Genomic DNA, 16,995 nt, shown 5'->3' on the forward strand with positions numbered 1-16,995 from the left:
GCCCGCGTCTGAGGCCCCCACCTGTGCCGCGGCGGAGGTTAAATCGGCCCGCATACTCACGAGCATCGCGTGGAGAAAATTCTTCTCCTCGGGGTCGGTTACCGCCCTCCATTCAGCTAAGACCTTCCACATCTAAGAGTGCGTTTGTTGACGTGCGAAGAAGGCGAGGTCGGTTGTCGACTGGCCAACAGGGGGGATGCCGACTGGACCTCCTGGGAGGCCTGGCGAGCCCGTTGCGCCCGCCTTTGACCAATCGGGCGAGTGCAGCGAGCAAACGCAGGAGGGGACGGGAACTCCTGTGCATCATCGGGGAGGTCGTGGGAACCGCCGCTGTTGCCGCCGCTGTAATCACCGGTATAGTTCATGCGCTGCTTCTTTGGCCAGCCAGCGTCTACACCTGCCCGAAACTTCTCGGAGTCCATCAGCACCTCGTAGCAGTTCCAGTAGGTGAACTCCTTGTAAAGCCTGGGCACATGGAACTCTTTCTCCGCCATCCTCCTGCAGTCCTCGTCAGTTTAGCCACTGGACTGCATGCGGAGGGCGTTGGTGTACAAGCCCAAAAATCGGGAGACCCCAGCCATGATTCGGTCCCACGCCTTCCGGCACTCCTCCCCGCTGCGTGGCCGCCCATCTGGGCAAAATGCCTTGTAGGCTGCTGCTATTTTAGCCCACAAGTTGACGATCCTCTGATTGTTCGAGGTGAGGGGATCATCGCAAACACTCACCTACGCCTTGGACAGCGCGACGTTCTCGGCGTCCGTCCACTTCCTCCGTGCCGGGCTGTCGTCACCAGCCGGCTGCGACGACTCGCCAACCACCCTCTTCCCCTTCTTCTTCTTGGGCGAGCCCCAACCCCGCCCTATTCCCCCGTTTGAACGGGAGTGCCCGCATCCCCGAGATCTATTCCCAACTCCTCTAAGGAGAAGGTCTCAAACCCAGTGTACTGCGTCTCCGCTGGGGTCGATGTGTGCGAAGAAGCAGTAACAAAATCAAGACTTGGACGATAGACGTTGCCCCCCCCGGCGTCGACGTCCCCTGCATCCCCGGGTACCCCGGCATCATCTGCATCCCGGGTGCCCACCCTGGCATCATCTGCATCTCGGGTTGCATCCCCGGTACCCCTGCCCACCCGGCATCGCTGGCCCGCCCTACATCGCCGGCCCCCCGGCATCCCCTGCCATCCCGGCACACCACCCCCGGGCATCATCTGCTGCCAAGAGTACATGTTGTAGTACCCGGCCATCGGATCCCATCCACCTCTCACGGGTACCGTGGGGGTTTGAGACCCGCTCGTCCCTGGAGTAGGCTCGTTGTTGTGCTTCATTTCGTGTTGTTGGTTTTGTACAGAAATTAAGATAGAGAGAGTACTCGTTATAACAAGTTGTGCAAATGAAAATGACGTGCAAGTCGAGTATATATAGTGTTTCAAAAATTAAATTAAAAAAAAAATCCGTTTGCCGATTGCTCGCCGATCGGGAGCGATCAATGGCGGCCAGCCGATCGGCGAACGCTTCGGCCAGCGCGAGGGAATCGGCGTGCGCTCGCCGTTTTTCTCGCCGATTTGGCGCTCGCCGGCTGCAATGGTTCAGCGAGCGGACCGGCGAGCGCCAGGGATCGACTAGCCGATGGGCTCGCCGCCATTGCGGATGCTCTAAATTGATGATATTTATGAGGTATTTTTCGAATCATCAAGATCTACTTCTCTATGTTTTACGTATTACGTAGTAATTTATTTGAGCACATATTCAACATAGAGTTTAGGTGCTAATCAGATTTACAGAAAGAAAAAATGGATTTATGATCCATAATTTATGTCACTACAAATTTTCTATTCAGTGCAGAGTTTAGGTGCTAATCAGTTTTACAGAAAGAAAAGATGGATTTATGATTCAAATTCTATTTAATAATATGCCATTACAAAAGTGCATGTCAGTCTTGAAAGATATTAGTACAAGAGGTTATTTTGAGTTAATTGGAACTATTAAGTATTATCATCTTCAGCATTTTATGTCTGGTTAATTTTCTTCTTAGGCCACCCACAATGGGGTGCCCGATGGCGGCCATCGTCTTCGGGCGCGGACGATGCCTCCATTGTGGGTGCCCGCCATCGTCCGGGCCCTAAGCCCACGCCTGATGCATCGCGGAAGAAGCGCGGACGATGGCCTATCGTCCGCGCCATCGGGCGCCCCATTGTAGGCTCGGCGGACGATAGGCGCGGACGATGGCAGGCGTTTTTTTATTTTTTGTACCCCACCTTCATTTGTAACATTTCATTTCATGATTCCACTCTCGAAACTCACATTCAGTAAGGAATCGTACGGTTTGTATGACATGGAGCCGTCTCCAAACCGACCCGTCGACGACTGCTGCGGCGCCGCCGCCGCCGCAGCAGTCGCCGACACCACCCCATCCGCCGCCGCTTCCGCCCCCGCCAAAGAGAAGCGGATCCGGCACCGCGCGGAAAAGTTGCCACCTCCGGGCAATTGTGAAGAGTACGCCCCCGGCCGTACGAACTACCAGCCGGATGAAACCCTCGTATTGGCGAGGTGTTGGGTGGATATATCGGAGAACTTGATATTCGCGAACAACCAGAGGCAAGTGGCGTACTGAGAGCGCATCGTCGAGCGCTACAATGCGGCGAAGCCGCCGAGCTCGTACAAGCGCCAACGGGAGCAGCTCCACAAGCACTGAGATCAGGTGAAGAAACAAGTCAACCTGTTCGCGGCGGAGTACGAGAAGTGCTCGAGGGAGCAGGGGAGCGGTGAGAGCTTGAGCGACGTGCGCGCTAAAGCTCTGTTGTCGTACCAGTCCCTGTACGGCGACTTCAAGCATGAGGTCATCTGGGCGCTCTTGAGGGACAAGCAGAAGTTCCAAGGCGGGATTCTGCACACCGGTGCGACAAAGAGGACGAAGACCACCGAAGCTGGTGGTTACATGAGCAGCGAAAGGGGAACTCGTCCGGTGGACCTCAACCGGACCTACGAGGACATTGAGAGTTCCAGCACACCGACGTCCTCCTTACGTCCCATAGGCGTCAAGGCTGCGAAGGCCAAGGGGAATACGGCAGCGACATCATCCTCGACCGCCGCCGCCCCATCGCCGATCCCGGTCCCGATCCCGACCCCGAGCCGGACGGCCGCCGCGTATGAGTCGTTGGCAACAGCCTCGATGGCGAAGACGTTGTTGCAGACACACAAGGCCCTCAAGAAGTGTACGGACCCCGTCGAAGCCGAATATCTCCGAGGGTTGATCGATGAGCTGCGCCGGAAGTTGGAAATTGCGTAGATTAGCTAACTTGAATCGTGTAACTTTTGTGTAATTAATGCAATCTTCGCCTATTTTTAGTTACTCGTTCTGTTTTTTAATTAGTTTGCATTATATATTTGAAAACATTTAAATTAATTAATAAAACAATAGTAAAACATATAGGGCGCGCCTTAAGGCGCCCCATTGCAGGTTGAGGTAGGAGGATAAAACTGATGATGTGGCGCGCCAGAGAGCGCACCTTAGGTCGCCCATTGTGGATTTGAAACTGAAAATCCTATTGCTAATAATTATTAAAAAAAATTAAAGGGCAAAATAAATTTAAGCATGGGCAAAATTGGAAGTTTGAAATTCAACTTGAGTCCACACATCACATCCATACCCTAATTTTTAGGCGCATCTTTGGGCCACAAAACAACCTTTTAATATTCTCTTCTGGAAAAATATTTTTAAAATCGCCCCCCTTTTTGCTACCGTTTTTGACCCCTAATTTTTCAAATTAGGGATTTCATCATCGATCCTTTTCGCAATTTCGTGTTTATCTTCCTTTATATCATCGAGATTCTCTGTTTCCTCAAATATAGCGCGTAAATTATCGCGCTATGATTGGATCAAACGTCCCAATTTCTGCTTTCCTCCTTTTTGGACGTTGACCTAATTCCATTCCTTCTTCTGCCTTCAAAGGGGGGTTTTGCCGTTTGCTTTTGTAATCGTAACGTAAAAATGCGAAACGGCACCTCTGTTGTGAAGGGATGATGATTTTGTAGATAGTTTCTGTGTATATGTAGGGTTATATATCTATATTTCTGGAAGATGACAAGTAGGAAGAAGAAATCGAGAGCCGCTAGGAATGGGAATGCTGAAACTCATGCTAAAAGATCTGGAGAAAATGGGCAGAAATCCGAGAAAAATGCGGTAGAAGCGTTTGCTTCGATGTCTTTGGGGGAAGCTCCGATTAGGGCTGCAGAGATCCCTGAAAAGGCTGCAGTGATGGAGGATCAGAGCACCACGTGTTCGAGCTCAAACGGGAGCTATGAAATGGGCTCGTGCTCGAGCTCAAGCTCGAATGCTTCGGATATGTTTGGTTTGGGGAATGGTTTCCGTCAAGAGGAGGAGCTTAAGCAGAAGAGTAGGCCTAAGATGAAGAGAGTTGTTGCTACTTCTGGAACTGTGTCGAACATGCTGGGGAAGGACTATGTGAGGTCTGTGCCAAAAAGGGAGGCTTGGAAAAGTAACGGTTTTCTCGAGGAGAATTGGAGCAAGGAGGCTGAACTGTTTCTCTGCTCGATGCTTGGAGATGACTGTGAATTAAGCATGGCTGTAGTTAGTGATGTATTGTGTGAGTTGTTTGTGATCATGTGTCAACACTTTCCTTTTTTTGCTATTTGTTGGTTTTTGTTCCTAACTTGGAGGATTGGTTTGGGGTTGGATTTAGGTCATAATATGAAGTATCTTAGATTTTAAGAGGAGGATTTGATGCCATGAGATGTACTTTTTTTGTCTAGGAACTGGGAATGTTGAATGTGAGTAATTTGTATTGGTTAATTGCCAAATTGTGGAAGAGTAGAAGAGGATGACACTTGCTTTTGAATAGAAATAGGTTCTTTCTAGGGGATAAGGATTGTAGGTTGTACTTCAGTGGAGTATGTTTTTTTGGATAGTTCTAGATTCTTTGTATCCTAAACTCATCTATACTTTTGCAGGTCAGTGCGGAAATAACCTAGATAAGGTGAATGACACTAGCTCTCTTTCTTTCTTTGCCTAAACTTTTGTTTTTCGAAGTAACTATGCAATGTGTCTTTTCCTTTTGAAGTATCGGGGTAGTAGCTAAACTCCAAGTTTTGATTCATTTCATATCTGGGTTTTTATGCCTTATATTTGTCAGGCTTTGGATACGTTGCTTGAATTGTCAGCTTCCTCAAATGAGCAACCCGGTGGCTATTACGAGTCTACTAGCAGTGAATCAAGTGAAAATGTATGCTGAAAATGATTGCCTTTTATCTTTTCCAGTCTACGTTAGGATTCACCAATCTTCTACTGAGCATGCTCATGTACTTTGCTAGTAGGTAGTAGTATAATAAGGCAATGACATTTTACATTAGGTTGAAACTGCATAGAATATGACAACAACTAAGGTGTATTACTTAGTGTTAGAATTGGATGAAATAATAAAATTTTATAATTGACTGTTGTGTTGCAGGTAATTGATGGAACATCTGACTCAACTTATCGTTCAGCATTTGTTGAACCTGGCAATGTGTGGTTTTCAGGAGACCTATTCTGGTAATGGAGTTGTTCTGCTTCTTCATGATCAATGTCTTACTATATTCCCAAGTTAAATGGTTTTATCAGTTTCATTTGTTTGACCGGAACTTCGAAGTGCAGAGTTCATAGACTATAAGTGTTAATCATTCTCTATAAGAAAAACGAATTCATAATCATTCTACTTCCTCAAATTCTTAATGTATCATGGGCAAATTTTACTTTTGAGTAATTTCTGTGTACAATGATATCTATTGAATAAGCTCATTCTTTGCTTTCTTTTACCATCTGATTCAGAGACACATTTTCCTGTAAATGACCCATGGATCAATTTACAAGGGAACATATTGTGTTTTCAGAGGGTTGTCCATCAAGGAAAATTCTGCGTTGGAGATAATTGAAGAGCATTATATATTGTGAGAATGGAAAACATGCAAAAGTTGTATGTTCTCAAGTGATGGGAACGCATTATACTATTAATATGATTACTAGTTTCAGCATGATGAAGTTGATCTCCTTATTGGATACTTGGTTTGTGGATGCTTAACTGGATCGCTCATTTTTATTGCCTCAGGGATGATCCAAAATTTCCCCAATCCAGTGGGTCCCGCTGCAAATCAGAGAAAGTAGTCAAGGAGGCAGAACTTCCTCAGAAGGTGTTGCAATCCTTGTTTAATATGCCCACGCCCAAGGAAGCCGAACAAGAACCTAACAAAATGAACTGGAGAAATATTGTTAAGAAAATGGTTTCCCTTGGTCAAGGATCTAAAGATGAAAATGAACAGCAGCAGCAGCATATCCATGGTACTGATAAAAATGTTTACTGGTGGGATTCTCTTGTAAAATGTTTTTGGTTAATGCTGATGATTTTTGTTCTCTGCTGCATCGGTTTTACTTGTTCCTTGTGTGTTCTCTTGTCACTCGCCCCTAATTTATAAGCTATTATGAAATTTTATGTTATTTCTAGCCCAAACTTAAAATTAACTGATCTCAAACTTGTAGCTCAAGGAGACGAATATCATGTGCTCAGGGAAACTGCCCATGAGCACTGGGATTCAATGAAATCATACTATCAAAAGGTCATAACTGCTGTTTCTTTACGCGGCTGTAATTGGTTTTCAAATTAGATCCTTTAATCTGAGAAGGCTTATTATGCTGCAGGCTGTTACAGCATATTCAAGTGGCGAGAGAGGATATGCATCTTATCTTTCTGAGCAGGTATTTTACCTTAATTAGCTCATATGCTCTCTCCGGGTGGTCTTTGTATTCTGTTGGTGTGTGTATACTGTACACTTGCTTAGAAGGAGGCTTGTCTGCGGGGTTGCTATTGATTTATTATTCTATCCAAGAAGCTACCCTACAGTGCATTCCTTCCTTCACATTCGATGTTACCATATCCTCTGTGCAATGGCTTTAAATAGTGCTTTGCCTTCTATAAGCTTTGGATTTAGTTGCTGCATGCTATACTCTTCATTAGATCCCTCTCTGCACATGTATTTACGTGTGTATAGCACTCCCTTAGTGTCTGTGTCACCACATATCAGGTTAAATTTTTCGTTGCATAGTAATGCTTACGAGATCTCTATGGATGGCTGCAGGGGAAGTTGCAAAACAAGAAGGCTCAAGAGGCAGATGTGAAGGCTAGCCGAGATATATTTGCTGCAAGGTGGGGCTTATTGACAGTTGAAGAAAGACTATGTTGTTAGTAGATTTGTCCACTTCACCTATTTCTCGAATTGCAGGAACAAGAACATAGAAAACATGATAACAATCGATCTGCACGGACAACATATTAAGCAAGCAATGAAGGTTCTGAAGCTCCACCTTCTGTTTGGAGCATACGTCCGATGTAGGATTCCACACCACCTCTTCACACTAAGATTAATTGCCATTTTGGAATCAGATTTCTTAGCTTCCAACACTTACTCTTCTTTTCTTTATCTTGCAACTCCCAGCTGTGAAGGTATTCAGGGTTATCACTGGATGTGGCAGCCATGGCGTTGGCAAGTCGAAGCTAAAAACCTCGGTAAGATTGAATCAAGCTTCCAACTACAAGGACTCTTTTTTGACCTTGTTCGATCTTTCTGAACTCTGTGCGCAGGTCATTGGTCTTCTGCAGAAAGAGGGTATTAAATGGTCGGAGGAGAACCGCGGAACACTGCTCGTGAGGCTCGAGGGGCAGACGGACTTCAGCTTCCTCGACTCGGGTTCAGGCAGCGACGGTGATTAACCCAGGCAGGTTAGCACCAGTTCTATATTTTGGCATTCCTTCCTTGTATCTCTGGAAGAAGTCCTCAAAGTTGATATCTTATGAAGATTTAGGTGTACAATGTTAGAGAAGAGAACTAACTCTGTTCCAGATTAGGCTTTTCTAGTTTGGTTTGATGTGGGCTGCAAATAAACTAATTGTAGCTAACCATTATTGGCATCATTTGTATTCTGTACAAATTTGTTGATTTGAGGAATATTATTATTCAATCTCTGATTGTTGACTTGTGTAATACTATCTCTCATGGGGTTTGTGATATTTGCAAAATTTTTATTGTGTTGTTTGTGTTATGCATTACCATTATTCCGTCATTTTGCCATAAAATGTCGTAAATTCGCTTTTATCCCTCGTGACTGCATGACAAAATTGAACAATTAAGAATTTGCTAAAGCTATCATTTTTTAGAGCATCCACAACCGTGCTCTTGCCAGCGAGCACGGTTGTGGTCCCGGCGCCACTATTCCTACATGCTCTCTGGCAAGAGCACAACACCCACAGTTGTGCTCTTCCGCAAGCACGAGCACAATTCAATTTGAAATTCAATTAAACAAAAACATTTCCATAATATTAAAATTCATTAAAAACCCACAATAAATATTACAAATTACAAATAAAATAAAAAAGATATAATTAAACTCCTAAAAATTAAAAATTACATAATTAAACTCCTAAAAATTAAAAATTACATAATTAAAGCACTACTCCCAATTGTCTTTGGAGGCCCAATATCATGGCCTCGTGCGATCGAAGTTGCGAGGGGGTCATAGTGGACCTATCGGCCATATTGAGTTGGGCCAAAAGCTGCCACAACGAGTTGGTTGGGGGGGGGTGGAGGTGGCTCATATGGAACGGGAGCGGGAACTGGAGCATCGGTGGTTGCAGCCACGGCTCGACGGCGGTTGGCCGCCGCCTTCTTCCTTCCTTGCGGTCAACGTTGGGAACCACTCGGGCCAGTGTCGGGGCTACTCAAGTTAGCTCCGGCGAGTTGGCTAGCCACTTCTTCGGAGCCGGTGTCAGATAGGGATACCGACCTTGACCGTTTGGAGGAGCCGCTAGAGGAGGATGTTACGCCTCCCATATACTTCGGGTGCGTCCGCGTCTCCTGCCAAACGTTGAGGTACTTGAACGGCTTGTAGTTAATGGATTGGTAGGTGCTCATCGCGGCAGTGATGAAGTCGACCTCGTTCCGGCCGCTCCCCGCATTCCGCTCTTCCTGGCGGAAATAGCCATTGAACTTGCCAATTTCATCGTTGGCTCGGAAGATGGCGTTGCGCACCATACTCTCGTTGCGCTCGACTGTTCCCGGCGGCCGGTTTTCATTGTACCGGCGAGCGATGCGCCACCAAAAGTGATCACTGGATTGGTTCGTGCCAACCACCGGATCTTCGGAGATTTCCAAGTAGGCCTTGAACAATTTATCCATCTCCGCCGGAGTGTACGGTGTGCGGACACCGCGAGTAGGATGAGTCGGAGTTTGGGAGGGGGCGGTCGGCCTAGGCTCCGGTGTCCACCCGTATCGCCCTTCGGGGGCACCTTGGTCGTCGATTGGGTATGGCCGGTAGCCACCCGGAACGCCCGAACTTTGGTTTTGAGGAGGGGCCGAGTATTCCGTTTCCGGACTAGGAAACGGTGGTGAACCGAACCATTCGAGGTTCCAACCGAAGCCCGGGGGGTTATTGTCGTGGCCGGACATTGTTATGGTGTAGGAGTGGAAGAAAGATTGAGAATGAATATGGGAGAATGAAGATGAGAATTGTGTAGTTTGGTGTGAATTTTTGGGTGTGAAAGTGAGGGTATTTATAGATGAAAATGTGTATTTGTGGGGAAAAAAAAAATTAAAAAGTGGTAAAAAACGGTAATAAACGGATATATTTTTTTTGAGAAGTGAATTTTTTTTTTATTTTTTATCGGTTTTTTAATTAAAAACGATTTTTAATTAAAAAAAAAATTCAAAGGCAACGGCACATCGCCTGCTCTCTGGCACGGACGTGCTCTTCGCAGCGAGCAGCGCCGTGCCAGCAGCACGGACAGACGAACGCCGTCCGTCCAACGCTGCGCATGCTCTTAGACTTGTAAAACATGAAAACGAAAAATGTCGAAAGTGGAAATGATTTTTAACATTATTCTTTACAAAGCTGAAATGATGGATACCATAGTATAAGGTAATCAATAATTTTCAGTCAATTTCATTTTGTCCTACACTCTTAATCAGTTTTAATTAAAATAACAATGAAATCCGTCTAAATTTTGAAAAATTTCATATGCACAAGTATATCACCCATTATCAAGTCTGTTTAGTCGATATGATCATTAATTTATTAATTTTATCCGTACATACTAATATCATTAATTTTATAATTTATGTAAAAATTAAGTTCAACTTATAATTTTTTTATACTTTAAATAAATAAATATAAGAATAGAAATTAAACTTTAGTTCCTTAGAGCATCTCCTATGGCGCCCCTCCGGTAGGACGTCCGGTCGGACACCGGGAAGGGCGACGGGACGTCCGCCGTTGGGAGGTCGGAGGTCGGATACGGACGTCCCGTGAGGACGTCGGGTGTCCTCGGACATCCCGGCGACGGGCGGGCGGACGTCCGCCACTGTGGCTTCAACTCGGACGTCCGGTCGGACGTCCCGTTTTTTTTTTTTTTTTTTTTTTGAAACTCTATATATACGGCTCGTTGAATTTTATTTCATTCGCACCACTTGCGTTAATAACAAGTTTCTCTCTCTACATCTATAATCTCAAGTATATCTAGAATGTCTAGTGAAAGTGATAGCGAGAATGAGTTGGAGGTCGCTGTTTCAGGTGCTATACAGAGGCTGCTACAACAGAGGTTGCAGCGGCGGCAGCAGGCGGCGGTACCTCGGCCGATCCATCGTCGAACTCAAGTACCCCGTGACCACATTGCTGCACATATTCGGTTGTATGCGGACTACTTCGCTCCGCAACCGCGTTTTGGGGAAGCCTTATTCCGGCGACGCTTTAGGATGCATCGTCCGCTGTTTCTGCACATCGTGGGTGCTTTAGAGAGTAGATACCTGTTTTTTAGGATCAGAGAGGATGCAGCTGGCAAACCCGGACTCACGCCCTTGCAGAAGTGCACTGTCGCAATCAGACAACTGGCGTATGGAGGCGCGGCCGACATGTTCGACGAGTACCTCCACATTGGCGAGTCGACAGCAGTCGAGTGTCTGCAAAATTTTTGCGCGGGCGTGAGAGCGATATTCGGGGAGCGGTATCTTCGGAGTCCGAGCCCCGAAGACTGCCAGATGCTGATAGATATGCATGGGTCGGTGCACGGGTTCCCTGGGATGTTGGGCAGCATAGATTGTATGCACTGGGAGTGGAAGAACTGCCCCGCCGCCTGGAAGGGGATGTACACTACCGGCTTCAAAGCCAAGCATCCCACGATGATCCTTGAAGCTGTAGCTGACTACCGGTTGTGGATATGGCATGCTTATTTTGGAGTCGCCGGGTCCAACAACGACATCAACGTTCTCCAGTCGTCGCCCCTGTTCAACGATCAGTGCAATGGCGTTGGTCCCGCCATCAGTTTCGTCGCCAACGGCAACCAGCATAATATGGGGTACTATTTGGCAGATGGGATATACCCAAACTGGCCTGTCTTTGTGAAGTCAATCAAGCATGCGACCGGACAAAAGAAGACATACTTTGCGAGCCGTCAGGAAGCAGCGCGCAAGGATGTGGAGCGGGCATTTGGTGTGCTCCAGAGTCGGTGGGCGGTAGTGAAGGGTCCTGCACGGCAGTGGTATATTCCCAACATCGGCGATGTCATGTACGCATGTATCATAATGCACAACATGATTGTCGAAAATGAAGCTGCGGAACTGACTCAGTGGACCAATGAAGATGATACGGGTGCAGGTCCAAGTCACGGCGTGGCCACCGCGAATGTGAATATGGGGGTACCTCATGGAGAGGTCGAGCGGCTGCGTGCATTTGCCGACATGCGGCAAACAGATGCCCATATTCGACTTCAGCAAGATATTATCGAAGAGGTTTGGACTCGGAGGGGTTGACGTGATAATGTATGAATTTTTTTTTATTAGTGTGTAATTTTTTTTTTCGAATCATGTATGTTTTTTTCCGATAAAGTTGTTAATTTTTCCCGTTCGTATTCTCGGTCAAATTTTATTTCCGTAAACGTAAATTGTTTTATTTGTGAATTTATGATTTTTTTTATTGCGGGATGTCCTAGTGGGAAGGGCGATGGGAAGGGCGGATATGCATGGGATGTCCTAGTGATGTGGCAGTGGGGTGGGATGTCCTAGTGACGTGGCAGGAGGTGTTTTTGGGATGTCCTAGTGGATGTCCGAGTGGGATGTCCGCCCACTGGAGATGCTCTTATACTAATACTATAAATTAAAACGAGAATGATGTTATAATATTTTCGTGTATAATTAGAATGACAGGATAAGGACTTCAAAATTCAAATAATGTAAAATCTGAAAAACATTGTTTTGGTCAAAAAGAAAAATGATTATAAAATAAATAACCGCCATGGCTTTTCACCGCCTAATTCAACGGATCCTTTGAATATGCAATATGGGAACCTCAAAATACCACCAAACCAAAATCTCAGTCCCTTGATCCTCCTCCGCAATGAACGACGCCTCCAATTTGCTCATCTCCGCCGCGAACCACAGATTTTCCGACGGCGAGGACGCAGCTGCAGAGGACGAAGAAGAAGACGAGGACGATCTGTGCGACGTTGAGGCATGGGAAACCCTAACCAAGAGCTTCGGCGAGGTTCAATCGGTGCTCGATCGCAACCGCCGCCTAATTCAGCTGGTTAACGACAACCACCGCTCCAAACTTCCCGATAATCTGGCCAAAAACGTCGCTCTCATATGCGAGATCAACGATAACATGGCCAGAGTCGTCCGTCAATACTCTGGTCTCTCCGCCACCTTGTCCGCCGCTGTTGTTCGTCGGCGGCGCGAAGGAGATCGAATATTGAAGTAATCTGCAGTCTACTCTTTTTTAATTGACAAACTTAGTATGGTTGCTGATTGAATTGTGACGATTTTTACTGTTGTGTTGTGTTTTGTGGTGAGCTATGGCCAGCCTACCCAATTTTGCAATAATGATGTACATATGCAATGTTTTGAAAGACTTTGTTTTTTTCTTTTTGGAAAGGAAAATATTTTTTCTCCTAGCTTTAGTTTTAGAAGAAGAATAGTGGAAAAGTGCTTGTGCTAATGCAGGTTAACGAAATCATCAGGTTAATTTCATAAATTCATATTATCATTGTACGAAGTAGAGCATAAAAGCTCTTCTATCTAATAAAGAAAAATCAAATTTATGTTTAAAATTGGAAGGTTTGGCCGATAACTTGAGCATTCAAACTCACAAAATTTCTAAGATAAAACCATAAAACTTTTGAGTCTTGGTGCATCTAACATGCATAAAAAGTGATCACATTGGGAGTTCACCACTATCTACAATCACAACTTTGCTTTTGGGTGTGCCGCTCTGATTGCCTTCAGCTTCAATCTTGTACACCACATCCATCCCGGACAGCACCTTTCCAAATACGACGTGCCGGCCATCTAACCTGAGACACGGCAACAAGTAACTTGTTGATTTGCAAGAATTGGAACTAGGACTTAGTTTTCAGATCTGATGGGTGTATTGTGCATTTCGTACTGAAAACAAAATTATCCTTGGCAGCTGCAAATCCAGGTGGAAATTGTACTCAAATAAAAGCCAATTGTCATTCCGAAGATTTCCGATTGCCAACATAAGGTTTCAGTACCAAGCATAGATTTGTAAACAAACTCAATTTATTGGGTACTAAAATGTCCTTGTGGAGAAAGTATGAGGCGATTCTGAAAACAAACGCATTATTTTCGTCTAGACAGTAATATTCCATATTTACTCTACTGAATATGATAACGTACCAGCTGGTTGTCACAGTAGTGATGAAGAACTGGGAACCATTAGTGTCAGGGCCAGCGTTTGCCATCGATAGGAGTCCTGTAAAGCACACAGATGATAGAAGTTGTTAAGATAACGACATGTTCAATCTTCTTCGTCAATTAGATTAGCAAAAGAATAGCAAGATATACCAGGTCCTGTGTGTTTGATCTTAAAGTTTTCATCAGCGAACTTCTCCCCGTAGATTGATTCTCCACCTCTTCCATCGCCTAGAGTAAAGTCGCCTCCTTGAAGCATGAAGCTGGGTATAATCCTGTGGAATGTACTTCCCTTGTAATGCAAAGGCTTCCCGTGTTTTCCAATGCCCTTCTCACCTGAATTTAGACAAAATAAGATTGCCTCACACAAAGAAGCATTCAGCAACTCACTCAAAATGGCTGATAAAAGATTCTTTAAGTTTAGTAGACCATAGTCAATAACTTACGTGCCTAAGATACTGAACAGAATTATGAAGCTATCAAACTAAAACACAAATCAACAGGGACTCTGTGGGTCATCCGGTTGAGATACTGACATGGTACGCAGAAACAAGAAAAAGAAGACAAAAGTGCTGTACCTGTGCACAGAGCTCTAAAATTTTCTGCGAGACAAAATAATCAAAAGTCAGTTAGATAAATAGTTGAAAATTGCTCAGGAAGCCGAAGCAATCCCGGAAAGCTAATCATACCTGCTGTCTTTGGAACAGTTTTCCCAAAGAGACCCATAGTGATGCGTCCTAAGAACATATACTCTCGTATTAGTCAAGGCAACAGTAAACTAATAAACATAATTTTTTTCATTTAAACACATGGATGCGTGAATCTGAATATAAACTACCTAGTATCTAGTAGCATACATCATGTTATGGGTGGTGCAATGATGAATTGACTTCTAGGGCATGTGGCAGTTTGTTAAGATTAAAGGTTAGTGGATATGCTGAATGCGTAAGGGTGTGATGAATGTGGTTATGGGGGAATGGTCCCCATAAAACAAGCAAGAATCTTACGTATATTACCATTCTCATGCTTACAAACTATAGTTGTTTTGAAGTTTCTTTATCACCATCACAGACAAACTTCACTACCAACCTGGACCAAAATCCTAAATACAGTTAAACTCACATGTTCTCTACTCTTCTACTACTCCCATAAATCAGACTTCATAGCCAAAACTCATGACTTTCTAAGCACCTGTGTAAGAACCTGTGTTCCTTATCTATATCTACTCTGAATCAGAGCATAGTGGTGATCTTCCCTTTAAAGTTTTCTTGTGTGACAACAATGTTCTCCATTTTATATTCTTTATCTGTCTTGTAACTTGTTTCACATACTCTCCAACTAAGTCTATATGTAGCTACAAAGACCTAGATGCACAAATAACTCTAGTGTGATGCAGACCACTTCAACTATTCTGTATACAATCCCTAATTTATGATGTTTGGTGATTGACATGGACATAATACAGTCGCAATGGTTATGTGGCATGATGCTTTGCAAAACTATGAGACGTAACACTGCTCTAAAAATTAGATTTGAAAATCCGATGTACATAAATATCATAGAATTGGAGAAAGCCAGTGCACGATGGCTAGCAAAAATAAGAGAGAAAACACTACATCGCAAAATAGATTCAAATATCCAATATCCAAAACTATTATAGAACTAGAGTATACCAGCAGGTTTGCCATCAATCTCAACATCAAAGTAAACCTTATGAGTCACTTCTTTCAATTTTTCCTGGGATTGCTTTGCCTGCAGGAGAAATCAATGACAATGCCCTTCATACGCATAAAATTAACAGAACGATAACGAAAAAGACACTGCCACGGATATCTCATAGCAGAATACACAAAACTCAAGATCTCCAGGTGCGATATGAGAAATGATATACACACTTATTTCATAGAACAAAAGTTTTCCCCCAAATTTGAATTATACTCATAGCAGAAACAAAAGGTTAAAATCGAAGATTTCTAAATCAAATCAGTCACGAACAGGCACCGAGAGGGAGAACAACAGCAAAGTACAACGGATTTCTCAAGAATTAAAAATTATTTAAAATAATAAAACAAACAATAGTGAAAAGGAATAAAATTAAAAAAAATTGAAGAATAACCTGTGCAAGAGAGAAGCTGAGACAGATTAGCAAAGTGAAGAGGGGATGTAGTCTCTGATTTGCCGCCATTTCTGTTCTGATCGAGGTTTTCCTTCAGCTTTAGTTACTCAGCTCAGAAGAAGTGAGAACTGGCGATTTTAAATTAATCGTTTCTCTGTTAGCGTCATAAGATGGGGTTTCTTCCAATGGCGTAACGACACGTCTGCTCATTACTTACCCTAAATTAATTAATTAAACTATAAATATTTCTCCTAAATTTATCGACTCTAATGATTCATACCCCTAAATAAATAAGTTTTGTGCTTGAGTTAATGTACCTCACCTAAATCTTTGATTTATCAACTCTAATTATTACTAATTATTATAATGGTAATAAATTCCACAAAATAATTATAGTAGGAGTATGTCATATAAAAAAAACTCTTGATAGTGAATATAAATTCAATAAATTATATAAAATCGAAATTTAACAAGAGTAGTGATAAACGTACATAAATTATAGTAGTTTATTATTATTTTTAAATAAATTAGTATATTACACATTTAGCCTTCAAATAAATATGAGAAAAAGTTATGCATTTTTCTCTCCTCTCTTCCATATTTTTGGTAGAAACGTGGGTGCAGCATTTTCACATCTCTCTCTCCTTAGGCTATCGACTACGCTGTCACTATACCGTCTCTTAACCGTCCCTTAAACTACTATTTGAGGGCCTCATTGTCCTTTTTTACTCTATCCTTTAACTAAGGGATCCGTCCCTTAAATTACTATTCATTCAATTTTATTTTTTTTTATTTCCAACCAAATTCAATTAATAAAAACACACTTCATTAAATAAAATAAACTTACAACATAAAATTCGTAAAAAAAAACATAATTTAATAATTTCTTAAAAAATAAAAATACATAATTTAATAATTTTCTCTGCTAAAATTTGCCCAAATGTGCTCAATTAGATCCTCTTGGAGTTGGGTGTGAGCGCTAGAGTCGCGTGTCCTTGCACGAATAGATAACCGGTCTTGTATAGACGGATGCTCTCCACTTCGAGGCGGACTACTTGCGGTTAAGCTTCCGGGGGATTCGGGGTCGAACCAATTTCCCGCCTCGGGTCCTTCGTCTTGGACAATCATGTTGTGCAA

The 16,995-nt window shown here is 43.7% G+C and overlaps 3 protein-coding genes across 3 annotated transcripts; 2 read left to right on the forward strand and 1 right to left on the reverse strand.

Annotated features, from left to right (window-relative positions):
• Window positions 1-3,699: 3,699 nt before the first annotated feature.
• LOC121788335 (SMR domain-containing protein At5g58720-like) lies at window positions 3,700-8,027 on the forward strand. Its single transcript, XM_042187043.1, has 11 exons — window positions 3,700-4,603; window positions 4,968-4,993; window positions 5,150-5,239; window positions 5,465-5,547; window positions 6,101-6,330; window positions 6,529-6,605; window positions 6,688-6,744; window positions 7,125-7,192; window positions 7,269-7,375; window positions 7,482-7,552; window positions 7,628-8,027. Exons 1-11 carry the CDS (start codon window positions 4,078-4,080, stop codon window positions 7,754-7,756), a joined length of 1,464 nt encoding a protein of 487 aa, XP_042042977.1. The 5' UTR covers window positions 3,700-4,077; the 3' UTR covers window positions 7,757-8,027.
• A 4,209-nt stretch (window positions 8,028-12,236) lies between these two features.
• On the forward strand, window positions 12,237-12,982 carry LOC121788329 (protein EARLY FLOWERING 4-like). Its single transcript, XM_042187035.1, has one exon. It carries the CDS (start codon window positions 12,427-12,429, stop codon window positions 12,787-12,789), a length of 363 nt encoding a protein of 120 aa, XP_042042969.1. The 5' UTR covers window positions 12,237-12,426; the 3' UTR covers window positions 12,790-12,982.
• A 125-nt stretch (window positions 12,983-13,107) lies between these two features.
• Window positions 13,108-16,015, reverse strand: LOC121788330 (peptidyl-prolyl cis-trans isomerase CYP20-1-like). The gene is made up of 7 exons (XM_042187037.1): window positions 15,859-16,015; window positions 15,416-15,494; window positions 14,432-14,479; window positions 14,321-14,344; window positions 13,896-14,078; window positions 13,728-13,803; window positions 13,108-13,381 (listed from the first exon to the last, which is right to left on the reverse strand). The coding sequence occupies exons 1-7, from the start codon at window positions 15,925-15,927 to the stop codon at window positions 13,243-13,245; spliced, it is 618 nt and encodes a 205-aa protein (XP_042042971.1). The 5' UTR covers window positions 15,928-16,015; the 3' UTR covers window positions 13,108-13,242.
• Window positions 16,016-16,995: the final 980 nt, after the last annotated feature.

This window comes from Salvia splendens, unplaced genomic scaffold, assembly GCF_004379255.2.
Source record: "Salvia splendens isolate huo1 unplaced genomic scaffold, SspV2 ctg1014, whole genome shotgun sequence".
Taxonomy (NCBI): domain Eukaryota; kingdom Viridiplantae; phylum Streptophyta; class Magnoliopsida; order Lamiales; family Lamiaceae; genus Salvia; species Salvia splendens.

What these genes read in the sequence shown, in the direction of transcription:
- LOC121788335 (XM_042187043.1), top strand. Translation starts at nt 4,078, where the DNA reads ATGACAAGTAGGAAGAAGAAATCGAGAGCCGCTAGGAATGGGAATGCT. An exon ending in TGAAATCATACTATCAAAAG is followed by an intron (nt 6,606 to 6,687) that starts GTCATAACTGCT and finishes ATTATGCTGCAG; the next exon opens with GCTGTTACAGCATATTCAAG. An exon ending in CGAGATATATTTGCTGCAAG is followed by an intron (nt 7,193 to 7,268) that starts GTGGGGCTTATT and finishes CTCGAATTGCAG; the next exon opens with GAACAAGAACATAGAAAACA.
- LOC121788329 (XM_042187035.1), top strand. Translation starts at nt 12,427, where the DNA reads ATGAACGACGCCTCCAATTTGCTCATCTCCGCCGCGAACCACAGATTT.
- LOC121788330 (XM_042187037.1), bottom strand. Translation starts at nt 15,927, where the DNA reads ATGGCGGCAAATCAGAGACTACATCCCCTCTTCACTTTGCTAATCTGT. An exon ending in TCAGCTTCTCTCTTGCACAG is followed by an intron (nt 15,495 to 15,858) that starts GTTATTCTTCAA and finishes TTTCTCCTGCAG; the next exon opens with GCAAAGCAATCCCAGGAAAA. An exon ending in GATTGATGGCAAACCTGCTG is followed by an intron (nt 14,480 to 15,415) that starts GTATACTCTAGT and finishes ATATGTTCTTAG; the next exon opens with GACGCATCACTATGGGTCTC.